Here is an 18,190-nt window from a genome sequence, read left to right as displayed (position 1 = left end):
GTCACTTAGAAAGAAAGAAGAAACTATAATGACATTAATTACAGTAAGTTGTATTTCTCAGTTCAAGTTATTAAAAAAGCTTAATTTTGAAGAAGCATCTTCATAGTTCTCTTTCTTTGTGCTTGTTCTCCATTATAGTGTTGTCAAACATAAGTATTACTTTGAATCTTAAATCAGTAGTTATATGACTCATTTAACAATTAAATGTGATAACTGGAGAAGTAATGCTTTTCCAAACCTGAAACTTCTCATATCAACAAGAAACTTACTGCCATAGTGCCTGCCATTTGTAGCTGGAGCCACTTGATTACGGACTTGTAAAGTTGCGTGTTGTAAAAGACTGTCCTCCAGTGATACAGCAAGAACTCCGAAAATTCAGCTTATTTTCTTTGCTCACTTAAGATATATAATGAAATTAAAATATATTTTAAGATCTAACAACTACAGTATTTCTAGCAAAGCAGAAATTTACAGGACAAAGCCTCTAAAGAGTACATCGGAAATTGTAGCTTACCTTATTTTCTTCCAAAAACTTCAATTTGATAGATACATCATTACGCATTTTGTCATATTTCTCTTTATGCACTTGAAACAGTTGTTGTGATTGCTCAATCTTTGGCAGAGTGTTTGCATCACGAGGGCCAAGATTCAGCTCTTCCAGGTCTGTTCGGTAGGCATCGTACTCAATCCTGAGGAGGAGGAGGAAACAAAAATAAAGACAGTGTCTCAAAACAGACCTCACATACAGTGCCAAGTACAATAGAAGATGAACAATGCAGTCAAATACGGAAACCCAGGCAAGTTCCCCCCCGCTTCCTATTCATCAAGCAAGACCACCCTGCAGTACATTGTATAAAGCTGCCCCACAAGTACCCTCCCTCTTCTGCTCCTGTCTAAGCCACATACTCCCAGCTCTGTTTGGTGCTGGCTTCAGCGGTCAGAGCCTTTCCTTGGACATCTCAGTTCATTAACCCAAATAAAGCCAGTATTATTTTTTCCCAGGTTATTCTTCTGCTGTTGAATTAACTCAGTGAAGTTTGTGACAAGAACAAGAGAAGCACCAGGATGCGTCATTTAAACAGATGTTTTCACATCAGCTCACTTCTACCGAGCTCTGTCCCAGGGCTTTTACAGCATGCTCCAGGCTTCTCTGCATGCATTTATTGCAACAGTTTTATAGCTCTTCCACAAATAGTTTTGCAAGAACTTATCTATGGATAAACAGGCTGCAAGAAGATGATACATTACTTATGCTCTGATGGCCTATCTTATTTTCCTAGGGAAGTCAGACTCTGGATCACTACCACCACTGAAGGAGATAAGGGAATAGAAAGACAGGAGGCTAACAGCTGGGTAGGTATTGAAGCTAACTCCACACCAGAGGTGTATATCCCACTTCTAGATAAGACATGAAAAGTAATTTCTAATTTATTCTTGACCTCTCCAAATTATCTATCCTGGATATTGCTAGCAAAAAATCAGAATTAATGTTAATGTATAGGTTCTTGCCTGCAGATACTTGACAATCTTTTAATTGTACCAGCTTCATATACCACTATTTATTAAAAAAAGTTGTAAGCCTCCTTGATATCCTTCCATATTAGACTGTACATTTTACTACATGAATAGAAACAAACCAGTCATACTTTCTCCCTCATTTTAATGGGAAAAAACCCTCTTAAAAGTTATATTTAAACTTAATTCTGAATTAAAAATTCAGTTTTGTCTTCAAAACATTAAGTATTTTTTCACAGAAGTTTATTTAAGTTAAGCTTTCTATTCATCAAGGTACAGCATTTCTAAGTGGGAAAAGCACCTATGGAATGTTATTAGTTTAAAGATTGTATCAGTAATTAATCCTCTGCTTTCCAGTGTTACATATAAGTCTACCAAACGCTGGATTCTTGCCAGAGAAACTATTTTTCCATTTTAAAACATTACTGCAAGTGGATGAGACACACGTAGCAACAGCCTCTAACCTTTTTCCTCCTCCTCTTCTCCAACATGTGCTCATTTTCCACAGCCATTTAGCACTTGACCAGGTAAAGAGACAGACAATAACCAGAAATCACCCCGAGGTCATGGGCTGCCCTGCCCAAAACCTCACTCTTCCTTCCACACTTTTTAGCTTTCAAATGTGAGGGATGCCAATTTAAATGGGAAAAAAACCAACCTATTTCTGGCTTTTCCAATATGCTTTCTCGCAGACACTTTTAAAACTGCAAAAACTGGTTATAAAAAACAGCTTTTCCAGTTGGTGTAACCGTTCCCAAATAAAATACAACATTTTCAGATGTAAACAGGGTAATATTCACAGGGCTCTTCCTGATTGTTATTGCCACTATGATTCCGGCTTTATTTAAACAGTTTATGACTTATTTCCCAAAAGGAAACAAACCAATAGAGAGTTGATAGAAGAGGGGAACAGATGAATGCCGAAGTGCAACTGGGGACAGAGGCGGCACAGGAATAAATGTGACCTAATTCCACATTGCAAAATGATGGACTGGCTACGTAAGTGAAGAACCTCTAATTTAATTGCCTTATTGAATAAAATACTTGATTTCTGTAATGAACAGAAAGCGAAAGTAATGAAGGTATTTCAGGAGAGAAGTATCTACTGAAAATGACTGGCAAGAACAATCATAGCAGATGTATACATTTTCAAGGGGATACCTGGCAAATGTGTGAACCTTTCTTTTTTAAATACTTTCTCAAAAATAAAGCAATACATTACATTCACATTAATTCTGCCTTTGAAAGTTCACCTACGTATCAAAACAGTAACTTACTATTTTGTTTATAAGTAAGCTTTAGAACAGAATGATTTAAAAAAAAAGGGGGAAAACTTCAAAAATTAAGCAGTTTGCAATTTCTGACCTAAAAAAAAATAATCACAAAACTATATGCATAAACTACATCCTCTGGCAAATTAAAAGAAACACACTTTAGCCTATTAAGTGAACAGAATGGAACCAAGCATCAGAAAGCACCACAAGTCCAAATCCTGGCAGGAGAAGGGCACCTGGCTTCAGGATACTGTGCCACATCCAAAAGTAACCTTCTCCAGGGCAGAAATCCCATCATCTACTGGGATGTTATCTGCTCTCAAACTTTTTTGTTTTCCACTTTCTGGCTAGTCTGCAACTTCCTTCTCCAGGGCAGAAATCCCATCATCTACTAGGATGTTATTTGCTCTCAAATGAACTTTTTTGTTTTCCACTTTCTGGCAAGTCTGCAACTCCTGCATGACAACTGCAGTGTGAATTACATGTACTGTGCATCAACAGAAGCACATGATTACCTGTTTTTCAAAGAGGTTATTTCACCTATTACAGTGTAGCTGGGTAAAAGGGTTAATGTTGCACTGCCACACTGCTTAGAAAGCCACCTCAATGTAGCACACAGGAAAAAAAAATAGCAATAATTACTCCTCGAGCTACCAAGTGAAATTAAGTCTACAACAGAACACCTACAAAACATTGGAAGATACGTGCAATGAGGCAGTGAACTGTAAATCCTAAATATATGAGTTGTGTTATAAGGTTTTTATCTGACAGGTTGGTCACTCAAATAAGAACTAAGCTGACACAAAGTCCGTTTCCTGAGGATTAGTTTGTAATGAAAATAGCTAGATATAGAATAGCTACCTGGCACTTTCATACTGTTTCACAGTCAATAATGTATCCTCAATTGTTTTATTCACCAATGTATTCACACTGGCAATAAAAAAGTTAATAGCCCCAAGAAGAGTTTCTCCATTTTTAGCTAGAAGTTTCTGCGTATCTGCATTGTAGCCAAACTCCTCCTACAAACAAAAAGCAGAGAAAACAGAACTGTAGATCATTTAAAATCACAACATTCATCAACAACTCTATAAAAAAATACAAGCACACAGATGCGACAGTTCTTTCACTTATGTTTGGGTATCGCTATGAATAAACAGATGTGATTTCAACACAATATTCAGTTCACAGTTTTTATGACATCTCTCTAACATCAGTAAAACATGGTTTACAATTCTGCTACCACACAAGATGTTCAACTCTATTTTATAATGTGATTTTTCTGCACTTGGAGGTCTTGAATGTTACTTAAAAGTAAGCGCTAATATAATCTTCACATTGTCATTCAGCAGGGTTTTAACCCAGCATCTCTCATGTGGTTGTCTAGGTAATGCTTTAATACCAACAGAGACACCATTATATTAAATACAGTAATATCAGTAAATTCACAAGGGCAGACAGCATTAATTAGCTATTAAGTTTTATTCTTACATTCTGGAAAAGAGCCCTGCAAAAAAACGCCAACATCTATCACAGTTAAATAGGCTGTAAATAATTGAAGAGCAGAGCATTATAATGAATAGCAAAGAAAATTACCACGTAGCTCAACCATAAATTTCAAAGGGACAAGGGCGAAATTATTTCCAAGGCATTTCAGTCACATTTGGATGTATGTTTGTTCATGTCTTTTTGTAAGCCCTGACCAAGGCTGCAAAGATTTTCCTAATGCATGGATGCCAAACAAGTCCAATTATTATATTTATGTCATCCATATGGCATCTTCTTATTCTGCAGATGGGAGTTCTCACAAAAGCGTACAGTCTCTGGTTGTAATGGCTGCAAAACACACTAGGTTCACATTTGGAACTTGGTCTTTTTAGGCTTGCACACTGCCAACAACTGACTCAGAAGTGCTGGATTCTCCCGGGTTCCTTTCATCCATCTACAACATAACCACCAAAGCCAAATGTATTTCATGTTAGCATTAACAACTCGATAAGGGTAAAGGGAACGGTAAGGGAAGAAGCCTCGAGAAAAGGAGGTGCAGTGGAAGTGAGCAATTTGAGGGAAAAGAAAAAAGGGATGAGAACATAGGGCAAGATTTCATGAGCTAAGCCCTGTAAACACCACTAAAGCTCTGTCACCTTTGCTTGAGTGGCAAAACTAGCCAGCCAAATCACTACAGATCTTGCTGAAACCAAAAAAATAAAGTCTTTTCCAGCTGATTTTGCTCTAACATTGCCAGCTACAAACAGAAGTAACAAGAACATACAGGCAGAGTCAACAGCAGCAGCACTGCCCCTTTCAGCTGCGCTTACTCCCAGCTCTTTTCCTGCAGGCAAGGTTTTCCAGCTGACCCACATCATCACAGCCCCAAATGAGCAACACCACCCTTTCAAAGGAGGGGGGCAAGAAGGATGGGACTGCAGTGGCTTGCAGTACTAAGAAACATGCGAGCCACCAAAGCTGTCCTTCCACTAGTTTGTACTGCTTGACATAAAAACTTCTGAGTTTTGTCCATGACCTCTGTGGATACCTCTGACGAAAGAGACAGGAAATCCTTTCTGTATCAGGAGTTTAAACTCAGTTCATACTCTACACACAGGTCAATTAAAATTGGAATTCATCTGTCTATATAATTAGAGGCACATGAGCCTGGAACCAGGAGATATCTTTGTATCCAAAAGAGAAACAGCAAAACATGGACATTAAGTAATACCTCCGTACACACCACATTAAGATCTCACTTTGTTAACATGTGTAAAATTACACCTTACGAAGGTTTTGCTTTGTTTGTTTGTTGGGGGGGTTTAAACCTATATACTGTTATAATTTTAAAGACTTAACTGTTCAGAGATTTTACTTTTAGTCTTGCACAAGTTTTAGAGGCCTGACTGCTATCCAAACATCTAAGAAGAATAGGCCAGGCTACAGATGGAAACACAGTACAGATCAAACAAAGGGGAAACACAAAGAGGAAAGAGACAAACAGCAGGCAAGTCTCCAGGAGGCAAAGGTTAGATAACTTTTATTACAGCAGCAGAAACCTTTATTTGATTTTCATCAACAGCCCCATTCAATAATCTACACAAGAGATGAATGACTGAAACAAATTCCAAGACAAGTACAAGATGCTCGGAGAACCTGAACAGTATTCCCACTGGAAGTTACAAGCTATTTATTCATGGAAAAAAAACGTTCATTAAACAAGAGCACAATGCCAGATTCAATCCAAGTTTCAGAAGAAACATCCAGCTTCAGCACATACCTCATAGCAATCCCTAAGTTCTGCCACAAACCACATGCCCATATTTGTGTCCAGAGTAAAGTGATTATTAAAAACTTCTTTTACCAGAGTTAATTTCTCAGCTGCTACAAGTGCTCTATGTTGACAGATTTTCATCTGTCAGACCCATGTGCTCCAGTGCAGAAGTCTCATATTTTTTCAGCTAGCTCTCTGCTAAGGTTCCTCTGTGCAAGCACAAACTCCACCTCCTCCCTTAAAACTCAATGGGAGTAGACAACCATGAGAAAGGAAGAATAAACAGGCAGAGGTTTTAAGTTTAACCATCACAAAGGTAATTTGGGCTGTTTCAGCAGCTATGTTCCAGGGAATCACTAAGTTCCCTAATACTGTTTCATCCAAAGGATCAGTAGCAGTACCGGATTGCTTTATCGTTGGAAATACAGAACAATTAATGCAGAAGCAAGCCAGTTACTATGTTTTGTAACAACATCTACCTTCTCTCTCTTCACAACAGACAGCTTTATTATCAGTAACAAAAAGTGCCAGTGTCACAAACTTCTAACCTAAGGAAACCTAACAGCCCAAATGCAGACATCTGAGGATTGCCTCTCTTGCTCAGGAAAGTCCAAACAACATAAAAATACAGATTAGTCCTATTAAAAAAAAATCCTGGTTAAAAAAGGACTTTGAGATGAAATCTCAGTGCTTGAATATAGTACAGAAAAATAACTGGCTCAAATTCAATGTGCACAGGTGAAGTAATGTGCCCTAAACTACTTACTACCAGGCATATTTCCCAAAGACATCCTCTAACTGACACAGCGTAAGGCTCTAGAGCGCTCCGATATTTTATTAGAAGCAAAGGAAAGAGTAAAATGCATTTTCTATATAAAGGAAAGCTGCCAGTTCTTGAGTCCAATCATCAACTAAAGGCAAACCTTTAAGAAACAATGAAAAACTAGAGTAATTTCAATAATTTCCTGTAGCTTTAAGTGACTTAAATAAGCTTTTAACACAAAGGGCATGTAATAAATACACTGTTAACTACAATGTTTAGAGAAACAGCTGGTAACTGTTATATACCCTGCACAAGTCATTTAGGCTTATCTTCATCTCTGCCATTTTGTTTTTTAACACCATAAAAGTCTTACATGAAGCTCCAATGATTTCAAACTCAGGTCAGCAAATGCCTCTCCAAGTTGCCTCTGGGTGTGCACCATCTGGAAGAGTTGTGTGGACAGCGTCTGTGCCAGTCTCAAGATATTTTCGTATTTTTTTTTGTTATCTCTCAATATATCTATTTGAGCTTCGAGTTCCAGATCTACTGTTCTTGAGCCACGACCCAATTTTTCAGAGATGATCTGACGTGTACACTGGGGGGAAAAAAATTTAAATTATAAAGATTCAAGCACATTCAAGACAGCACTGCATACACCCATTTTCAGCTTCAAGGGACATATAATTACACACAATTCTTTCACAATCACCCCTCCCAATGTAAGTTTGCACAACAAACTGAAAAAAACAACACACTCTTCAGAAGTTTATCAGGACTCAGCAAGAACAGTTGGACAAGTCTCAACTCCTGCTAAGATGAATATTCAAGTTAGCAAATCAAGAGCATAACTAATTGTTTCTCAAGTAAAAGAACACTTATCTCTTTTTAGGTTTGGTGAATCTCATTAAGTTAAAAGAAGCAATTTAGCCCACTGCATTAAAGTCAGTTAATGGGAATGTTACTGGTCCTGCATCAAAATATCTACTTGGTGATCTTTTGGGCTTTGTCTACCAACCATCCATGTTATATTTTCCAAAAAATGTTATTTTGGTTTTGGTTTTTTTTTTTTGGAAGGGGTGGGAGGTAAGGAGATGGTGGTAGCCAACATGTTTTTTAAAGCTAACTGGGAACTCTACTGAGAAATATGTCAAACTATTAAAATGCATTTCTCATTATTCACAGATCTATAAAGCTGAGTTGATTGTCTCAGAAAGACTCAGTATTTCTTTTCTGTCACAAGTCAAATTCCTAACAGATTTGCAGCTCATTAACAAGTGAGCAGAAAACATGCTCTCACAAGGCTGCAGACACTCTCACCCAGCCAAAGGCTGTGACAGCTGAAGCTGCTGCCACATCCCACTCATCGGTGACACCTCCTTGGCCAGAGACTCGTGCCCAACTTGGCACTGAGCCTCCCAAGATGCACATTTGGGTTTCCCTTGACGAGACCCAGGAGAAGCCATTTGCAAAGCAGATGTGTAGCAAAGCCATAACATTTCTCTATGGAAAGCAGGAATTATTTACTGGTAGAGTAAGTTGCTTGAAGTCAAACTGTGGTCTCAAGAGGTGAAGGGATAACCAAGTTACGTGAAGAATTACTGCTAGAAACAGAATTACAAGGAAACCAAGATAGTAATCAAGGTCATAACTACTTTGAACGGACTTAATCTAAGTCTAAAGCTGCTACTTTGTTAGGTGAAATAATGCCCAAGTCTATTTTATATCACATTCCCCAAATACATCACCAGATTTCCCAAGGTTTCCAAATTCAAGTACTTCAGTTTAATCCTATCTATACTTACGTCCAAAGGAGATACTCATTTAACCTGCTAGAACTTTTATGTCCTTTCTAAATTTAATAGACAAACACAGGAAAGACTCAGGAATAATCAAGCAGAATGAGTTGGTCATAACTCATAAGCTTTAGATTGGAAGGTACAGATTATTTGGGCTACTTCATTAGATTCAACTAACTAACAAGAAAGAGCACAGCTAACCTAGGAGACATCTGTCAGTCAAGAATCAGAAATCTGGGAGAGCATAGCAAATGCTACCAATATAGGATACAACTTTGGTAGTAAAGTCTGCAACAGGAATTGCAAAATGCAGCTTCGCAACGAGTGCGGTCAGAGCATAAATAAGAATCTCATAGAATCACAAAACCATTAAGGTTGGAAGAGACCTCTAAGATCATCAAGTCCAATTGACAACCCAACCCCACCATGCCCACTAAACCACGTTCTGGAGTGTCACATCCACAGGCTTTTTTTAACATCTCCAGGGATGGTGACTCCATCACCTCCCTAGGCAGCCTGTTCCAGTGCTTGATTGCTCTTTCAGTAAAGAAATTTTTCCCAATATTCAATCTAAACCTCCCCTGGTGCAACTTGAAGCCATTTCCTTTTGTCCTGTCACAAACTACATGGAAGAAGAGACTAATAACCTCCTTTCAGGTAGTTGCAGAGTTCAATAAGGTCTCCCCTCAGTCTCCTTTCCTCCAAACTAAACAATTCCAGTTCCTTCAGCCACTCCCCATAATTGTGCTCCAGACCCCATCCCCAATTTTCACTGCCCTTCTTTGGACACGCTCCAGCCCCTCAATGCCCTTCTCGTAGTAAGGGGCCCAAAACCAAAGACAGCATTCGAGGTGCGGCCTCACCAGTGCCAAGCAGGGAGGCACAATCACTTCTCTTCTCCTGCTGGCCACACTATTTCTGACACAGCCACAGGACACCATTGGCCTTCTTGGCCACCTCAGCATACTGCTGGCTCATGTTCAGTCACCTGTCAATCAGCACCCCCAGGTCCTTTTCTGCCTGGCAGCTCCAGCCACTCTTCCCCAAGCCTGTAGCGCTGCATGGGGTTGTTCTGACCCAAGTGCAGGACTCAGCACTTGGTGGTGTTAAACCTCATACAACTGACCTCAGCCCATCAATCCAGATTATTCAGGTTCCTCTGGAGAGTCTTTCCACACTTAAGTAGATCAACACTCCCACCCAGTTTGGTGTCATCTGCAAACTTACTGAAAGCGCGCTCAATTTCCCCTTCCACATCATTGATAAACATGTTAAACAGAAGCGAGCCCTGGGGAACACCGCTTGTGATCAGCCACCAACTAATGGATTTAGTTCCACTTACCACAACTCTGTGCTCAGCCACCCAGCCAGTGTTTTACCCAGTAAAGGCCATGCTTGTCCAGGCCTTGAGCAGCCAGCTTTTCTACATGGATGCTGTGGGAAACTGTGGGAAAGGCTTTACTCAAGTGTAGGTAGACAATATCCACAGCCTTTCCCTCATTCACAAAGTGGGTCACCTTGTCATATATGGAGATCAGGTTAGTCAAGCAGGACCTGTCCTTCATAAACCCATGCTAACTGGGCCTGATTGCCTGGTTGTCCCATACGGTGGCACTCCATATGATCTGCTCCATAACCTTCCAATCCCCATCTTCCAGCTCAGGGGCCTGGGTACCCCAAGAACTTGCTAGACTGTCTCCCCTCTTCTAATCTGTGGCCAGTTAGCTACATTGAGATTAGCTATATTGTTCCTAACGGGAACAAAGCAAGCCAGGATGTCCACAAACAGCAATACTGTCACACACCGCTGCGCTACAAGCACCTTTTCTTTATTTTTTTGTTATTTTCATTTTATCAAATCCCAATTGATCACAAGGAAGCACCATACAAGAGTAAAACACACATGAATTGAAGCAGCAATTCCAATGCTAAGAAAAAAAAAACATCAGCCAAGACAGAACAAAAGCATCAGATCAGCAATTAAAAAGTATGGAACTCATAGATAGGCCTGACTTTTTCCCCATTAGCTAAAATTTTATTACATCAGCAATCAACTCAAAGACAATTACAAGCATCAGTGCTGAAATCTGTACATCCTGTATGTTGAAGGGGACATGAGAAATGGAACACTCTGTCCCTCGTTAAATCAGTAATACCTATGTAAGATTTTCCACTTAAAAGCAGGGATTTAGAGAGGCTTACAAAGAATGCTACACTTGGAAGAAAACTAAGCCTTCCCTACGGATTCTTGCTTATGCTCATTGCAACAACAGATAATTACAGCAGTACAATACTTTGATAGTTTCAGTCCAATCTAGTAGCAAACTCACTTTTAGAATACATACACACACACACAAACATATGTCTGCATACCTTGTAAGTGTTTAGGCTCCACTTTCTCACCAGTTCCAATTTCTCCATTGCTGGGTTTTTCACTTCATCTGCCAACACAACAGGTCCGCTCTTCTGCTGCGCTCTGCCCCCTGTGTCAGACACAAAGCAAACCTTCAAGGCCTTTGGGTTTTTTTTTTGTTTTAAGGGATTAACAGCAGGTATGGAAGATTCGTGCAACTGCACAGGCAAAAGCAGAGCAAGGTGGCAGTAAGAATGTGAGGTAAAGATGTGGATTTTCAAAGTCAATTCCAGAAAGAAATAATTACTTCAAAACTGATATAACGTGTGTATCTATCTTTCAACCCAAACCATTCTATGATATATCTCAGTATTTCAGGTAGTAAGAGGGTAAATAAAGCTTACCTGAATGCACAGAGCTTTACTAACCAACCTTAAACCAGCTTTTGAGATCAGTTTATTACTGAATCTATGTTTTGAAATTGCAACAGTTGAACACCCTCTTGGATTCAGCCCATCTAGAAGTCTGCTTACAACCTGCAGACCATTAGATGAATATTATCAGCACACTAAAACTGTTGTCACAGAGTACAACTAATAAATTTCAAACCTGATTTTTTTGTCTTTTCCAATAAACATCATCCTTCCCAGAAGATGTGTTCAGCCAGCATTTAACTTATGTATTTCAGCTTTCTTAGCTCATCGTATTAGGAATACTTAATTCTACAAAACACCGGTATATAAACAACAACAAAGAAAAGACTTAAAGCAACAAATTAAAATATCTAGGGCAAATCACCACACATCAATTGCCAATTCTTAGCATTTTCAAGATAGTATGGGATATAACGTGAATTCTGAAGTTTTAATTTTGCAAAAATATTTCCTAGCATCCAAAATAGGAAGAACTGCAAAAAGCACTGGTACTTTTTAAGCAACTTTTTAATTCATTCATGTACAATTTTGACTGATCCCTATTGCTACTTACAGTCATCTTAGCCTTGACAGGTTATTTATGTAAATAAGAGTTTGGGAAAAAAGTCTATACAGATGCCTCCAGATACTCCTTTAGCATCAAGCTCTACTATGTCCTTTGCATCTCCAAAATGCTGCACAAACATCAAGTAATTAATCCTCTCAACACCCTTATGAGGTAACTGAATAGGTTTTCTCCTTTTACATAGGAGGAAACAAAGATGTTAAGTAATTTGCCCATGGGCACAAAATGAGTCAAGTGGCAAAGCCTTGTCTGGTGGTGTGAATTCCTAATGGCCACCTCATACCTTCTTCTACTGGAATATGTCATCATTTTGGCAAAAAACGCCAGAAGTTTCAGCTTTAACCTAAATAAAAGATTTTGGTTACTCCCATTTTAGGTACTGTTTGCTATTATTAACATTTGGTGACTAACTTCACAGAGCAAAAAGCAGGATACAGAAAGGAAAGCAGAGGTTATTTTGTGAACTGTTAAGAGCCAGAAATGAGAGCCACCAAAAAAAAAAACCACCCCAGAAGTTGTATTTCCAAGTAACAGTAAGTGATATTATTGTAGACATGGAGAAGTTAGTACAGTGTCAGCAGAGACAAGGGCGTTATCCGTTCAGTGCTATGATACCTGTGGGAATAATTAAATCACAACCTTGTCCAGCCAGTCTGCTAGCTGCTGCACTGCTGGGAGATACAACAGATGATTGGGCTGATGCTGAGGAACCTGAAAAGGGGACATATTTAACCATCAAAATCCATCATCTTCCCTTAGAAGGCAAAGTGCACTTTTACACAGATTAGTTTGCTTTTTTCTAAACAAAAACATTTGCTTCAGCAGCACACTAAATAGAAGCATTCAGGGAAAAGTCGCTGGAATTTCTGATGGAAATGCTTTTTAAGACGTGCAGCTGTTCATGAGAACTACTCCAAGTTTTCATGATTTAATCTTTTTCTCTAGGTCACGATGCCAAACTTTTTTGGGTTGATTTTTTTTCTAAGAGTAATCAAAATACAACTGGCAGCTTCATCAGCGAAGTATACACACTATCAACATAAAATACCACGCAAGATTGTTAGATACAGCTTTCACAGCCGAAACCTCCTTTTTCAAATCTAGGTAGGTTTCTCTTCGCAGCCACTGAATGCTACTCACAGCATTAAGGGGTGAAGTAAGCTCTGAAATCTGTGCCAATTTCAGATATACTTGATTAACATCTGCTCCTAAGTCTGTGTAAACAACCTGCAATAAGCTATCCTGAAGATAACACAAGCCATTAGATGTTAAGGTGTGTAATCTCCTTCCCAAAAGAAGGATTTTACAGCACTTGCTTGTTCTCTTCAAGCAAAAAAACACATCCAACTTTAAATGACCTGCACTGTGTGTGTTCTCTAAGCTGTTTTAGGATTATGCTTTTCAGTGCTTTTCAACTGCTTCATGTTACATAAATGTGAAGTGGCGTTCTTATGAAGTTTTCAGGATTTAAAAACCAAATTAACAAATCGGCTTTTTCTCTGTAGTGATGAGTAAACCTCATCTTGGGGAGGAGCTTTTCTTGCTTCTGCTGAAGAGCTCTGAGATACTTCAGGGCTGACAGAGTGCTGGAGGAAAAGGAAATCAAACTTCAGCAGTTTCCATTTCAACTTAGTTATCGGTAACACCAAGAACACCACACAGAGTAACTGAATCAACAAACAGCTTTTGCCTTTTAAACGTACCATAGAGCACGACTAACACGGGATACAATTAATCCCATTTGGATTTGGATCCAATCGCACAGAAAAGACGAGATGGAAAGACAGCTCAGTTGCTGTGTCCTTCTGCAGCGATGCATTGCGTAAGGGCTGTAACTGGATTCATCCAGGCAGAAAAGTTCAACTGCAAGATCCTGCTAAAGGCCTAAAGACTGAATCACTTCGGCGAGCGAGCTAAGACAAGCAGTTCAAAAAATCCTTATCATTTCACAGAGTGTTAATGCAGACGTGTGCATGCTTCATCATTCAACATCACCCAAATCCTAGAAGATCTTCTCCACAGTATTGTCTACTTAGCGTGTTCTTATTAGGGTTTCATTTTTGAATGCAAATAGCAAATAGAATTTTTAAAAACAGGGCAATCATTCTATTTTTGTCCATAGTTGCATAAGAAACCTTAATTTCTACTTCCCTCTCTCTCCCTCCCTCTGATTTATGTAGAACATTAGGAAAAATCTGAAGAAAATATCCTTGGAGGAAAACTGTGATACTTAAAGTGTTAAAAATCACATGTCCAAAGCTTGTCATCTGAATACACAACTTTCTACAGAACATTTGGGTTTCAAACATATTAGGGTAGCTTGAAACCCATCTTAGACACCTTTTTCCCTTATAGGCTAATGCACTGAACAGCTGCAACAGTTATCCTGCTGACAGAATACAAAGAGGCAGGAATGGTGAGCAGTTTGCCATCTGCCCACTTTTTAGCTAGATTTTTTTCCTAATTTCAAAGACTTAAAAAAACCACAGTATTCGCTTTGTAATACATGCAAAGTACAGCATGGAAATCACTGTTTTCATAAGCACATTTTACCCAACAGGAAATGAAGCGAAATGTAAATCAGATCTATGACTACAAAGACTTATTTTCACTGCTGCTCATTCGAGACCATTTCAAACCTTTCAAATTTAGAAATCGTCAAGGCTACATAATTCACTGCAACATCACTTTCACATACCATATCGTGGCACTCTGTTGCTTTTTGACACTAACATTACTGGCTTGTTTATCGCTTTGTATTTCTCATTGTTTAATACAAGCTTATATTCTCTAATACATTAAGACTTGCATAACGAATTCAATCTTAATTCACTAAAATCCTTCTGCTATAGGCAACCGCAACTCTGTGCTGAGAAAATACAAGAAGAGACACTTTTTCATTAGGTAGCACCTGGAAAAAGAGGCACAGAGCATTATCACACCTAACAACAATACCTTGAAGTACTATTCGTACTATAACAAAAAAAGGAGACACAAGTCTCAGGGGCAACAAACATTGCACTTATTAAACTGTTCCAGGTAAGTGAACTCCGTATCACGTAATAAATAACTCTCCAGTTAAGTTTCAAATCAGACCAATAACTGCAACATTTAAAGAAAACTTCAACACAATGCAATGTAATAGTAAAATTCTTCAGTCTGACACCATTTTAAGGTGCTCAAGGACTTTCTTCCCTCTAAATGCAGACCAATTTAACACTACATAGTTTCCTCAAGCGCCCTGATAGATACTACAGGTGTAGCAAATATTCCCTTTTAACAACCCAGCTACCAGAGAAGATAAGCAGGTTATCACTAATGCACATCTCTCAGTGTGTACATTTACACCAAAATGCTCAAAACAGCTACAGAACATTGTATTCCTAACCATATGAAATATGCCTAAAGATTTAAAGTTGAGAAACAGAGACAAAAAAAGGCAGTTACCTTTTCCTGGATATGGTCCTGCCTCAACGACTCCCTCTTTGGTGCTGTCAAAGCCATGAGATGTTATTTTGGTTTCAGAAAGTCCCAGTCCAACTGGTAACGAAAGTTTCAAGTCCTTAGAAATATTTGAATAAAAATGGAAAGTTAATGCTTAAAAAAAAAAAACAACCCCAAAACATAAAAGTGACTCAAAAGTATTATTATGCAATTTCAGCAGCTCTCAGACAGGCAAATTCTGCCTTCAGCCTGAAATGTCTTCACTGGTGTCCCAGCATTCTACTGCGATGCACAAATAAAACAACTGAGTAAGAAACAGTAAGTATAGCCTGTGTGTACTGATGAACAACTCGAATGCCATCTCCTAGAGCAATGGTTACCAAAAACATGGCCTGCAACATGGTATGTGGTCTGAAGCTGGTCCAAACAACCCTATCAGTGATAATGTTTCCAGTTAAGAACTGACAGGCGAACAGAATGGTCTAAGACCAAGAGCAGACATTTTACAAACCAGAAATGTAGAAGCAACTATCATCATGTATAAGATATTTTAAAAATCACTCTAAGCAAGAAACAGCTTTTAAATTCACAGCTTCCTTAATTTGTACAAATAGCACATGAAATCTCTCTAATATTTGAGATGGGAGAAACATCAAGAAAGGCACCACTTCAACAGCTTCCTTCTCAGCACCTACTCAATATCACAACCGCTCGCAGCACAAAGTTGCCACTGACTTATGTTTGCTTTTGGAACTCATTGATTTAGAATTGCCTGAGACCACCTTGCTTAGCTTACAAGAATTAGATTAACTACTACTAGCAACTTTCAGATAACTCAAGTCTTCACAGAAACCCCATGCAGGCCAATTGCTGAATTATGAACTCATACACCATAACCATCACACCATCCTACTGCCCATTTTTGCTGTTCTACCCTTCTCTACAAATAGCTCCCAAAGGTTTCCTGGGCTATATTTCCAGCCATCTGATTGAAGTTTAAGCCTCTGGTGTTATGCAATATACTTAATACTTTAAAAAAAACTTCAGGTGTTCAAAGCAATTTCAAGCCTCTAATTTGTAAAAAATGAGAAGTTAATGAAAAGCTAATCTGGAAGTGAATGCAAAAAGGTAAAATACACAAAAAAACCTGAGCATCAAGAAATTGGAAAACCAGCAGTTTCTGAAGTCAGGTACTCTTGTGCATCCCCTCTGCTTCCATAGAGAGGCAAAAAAGATGAAAAAGTACAGAGGAGCAATAGTGAAATTTGCAGAGAAAAACCATACATAGCTTTAAGATGTCAGTGCCTGGACATGTGCAGTAACTGTTTATGATATATGCAATGCTTCTAATTACAAAGAAAACACAGCCTTTAAAATCCAATCCGCATTTGACATATTTGCTCAATCCACAAACCAGAAGCAAGCTGGGGCACAAGAACGATCCTGCCTGGAGGCTCAGACTGTCAAGAAGTGGCTTTGGATCCCACCCCCACAAATTCAGGTACTTGTCTCTAGTTTTAAGACAAACTCCAGCAACAAGGAAAAAAGGAAGAGCTACAAACATCCAAATTCCAGCAGAACAGAAATCTTGTTGACATTGAAAACCCAGGATGTTATTGCAATCAGAGTAACCAGTTCCTGAAGCCAGACTTTCACTCCATGAACTCCTCCCCCTCTGCTCTGCCCTGGTGAGACCACATCTGGAATATTGTGTCCAGTTCTGGGCCCCTCAGTTCAAGAAGGACAGGGAACTGCTGGAGAGAGTCCAGCGTAGGGCTACAAAGATGATCAAGGGAGTGGAGCATCTCCCTTATGAGGAAAGGCTGAGGGAGCTGGGTCTCTTCAGTTTGCAGAAGAGGAGACTGAGGGGAGACCTCATTCATGTTTATAAATATATAAAGGGTGAGTGTCACAAGGATGGAGCCAGGCTCTTCTCGGTGACAAACAATGATAAGACAAGGGGTAACGGACACAAGCTGGAACACAGGAGGTTCCACTTAAATTTGAGAAGAAACTTCTTCTCAGTGAGGGTGACAGAGCACTGGAACAGGTTGCCCAGAGAGGTTGTGGAGTCTCCTTCTCTGGAGATGTTCAAAACCTGCCTGGACGCCTTCCTGTGTAACCTCATCTGGGTGTTCCTGCTCCGGCAGGGGGGTTGGACTGGATGAGCTTTTGAGGTCCCTTCCAATCCCTAACGTTCTGTGATTCTGTGAACTGGCTGCTTAATAGTAGATTATGCTAGATTCGTGTATCTGAAGCATCACATAAAAATGAGGAAAAATAAACAGCATGAACAACAAACAGTAGTTACATGCAGAACCTAATCTCACAAATGGAGCATATCACAACACTGGATACATACTGCTTCCAGTCTTCACAACTGACTGGTGTTTCCATTCAAGCACTTGCAGTAGGTGGCATGCTGGAAAGCCCTTGCTTCAACTTAGTTCAGCACGGTAACTCAGACAGAATTAATGCAACTCAAAATGTAGCAAGCCACTAGGAGCCGAAAAAGAGACTTGAAAAAGGATAACCAGACTGCCGAGGAGAAGATGCAATGATTTAACAAAAAAAACCCAAAAACCCAGGGCATCTTTTTTTTTCCTGAAGGCACCTTGGCACATTGTATAGTTTTCAGAATCTGTAGCCAAAGAAATGTAGACAGGTAACCTGCTTAAGCATGTTTGCAATAGGAATCTAAGCAATCCTTTGTAGTTAAGGTTAAAATGTAGAACATCTGCTTTGTAAAGACAGAAGTTCAGATACAAACTTAAGCAATGTTACTAC

General features: G+C 39.2%; 1 protein-coding gene across 5 annotated transcripts in view; it reads right to left on the bottom strand.

Moving 5' to 3' along the window:
• Nucleotides 1–18,190, bottom strand: part of ARFIP1 (ADP-ribosylation factor interacting protein 1) — a 38,942-nt gene that overhangs the window by 6,145 nt on the left and 14,607 nt on the right. For 2 of the 5 annotated variants that reach the window (XM_010179080.1, XM_010179081.1), the window contains 6 exons: nt 15,407–15,521; nt 12,575–12,670; nt 10,981–11,090; nt 7,185–7,406; nt 3,651–3,808; nt 515–689 (listed from right to left, as the gene is read on the bottom strand). In XM_010179080.1, coding sequence (XP_010177382.1) covers nt 515–689; nt 3,651–3,808; nt 7,185–7,406; nt 10,981–11,090; nt 12,575–12,670; nt 15,407–15,521 — 876 coding nt within the window. The remainder of the gene's footprint in view (nt 1–514; nt 690–3,650; nt 3,809–7,184; nt 7,407–10,980; nt 11,091–12,574; nt 12,671–15,406; nt 15,522–18,190) is intronic. The other 3 variants (XM_010179083.1, XM_010179084.1, XM_010179082.1) reach the window with 2 other exon arrangements.

The sequence above is a fragment of the Mesitornis unicolor genome, unplaced genomic scaffold, assembly GCF_000695765.1.
Source record: "Mesitornis unicolor isolate BGI_N332 unplaced genomic scaffold, ASM69576v1 scaffold14832, whole genome shotgun sequence".
Classification (NCBI taxonomy): domain Eukaryota; kingdom Metazoa; phylum Chordata; class Aves; order Mesitornithiformes; family Mesitornithidae; genus Mesitornis; species Mesitornis unicolor.
Note: the sequence above shows the minus strand (reverse complement) of the source record. Positions and strands in the feature narration are given on the sequence as shown.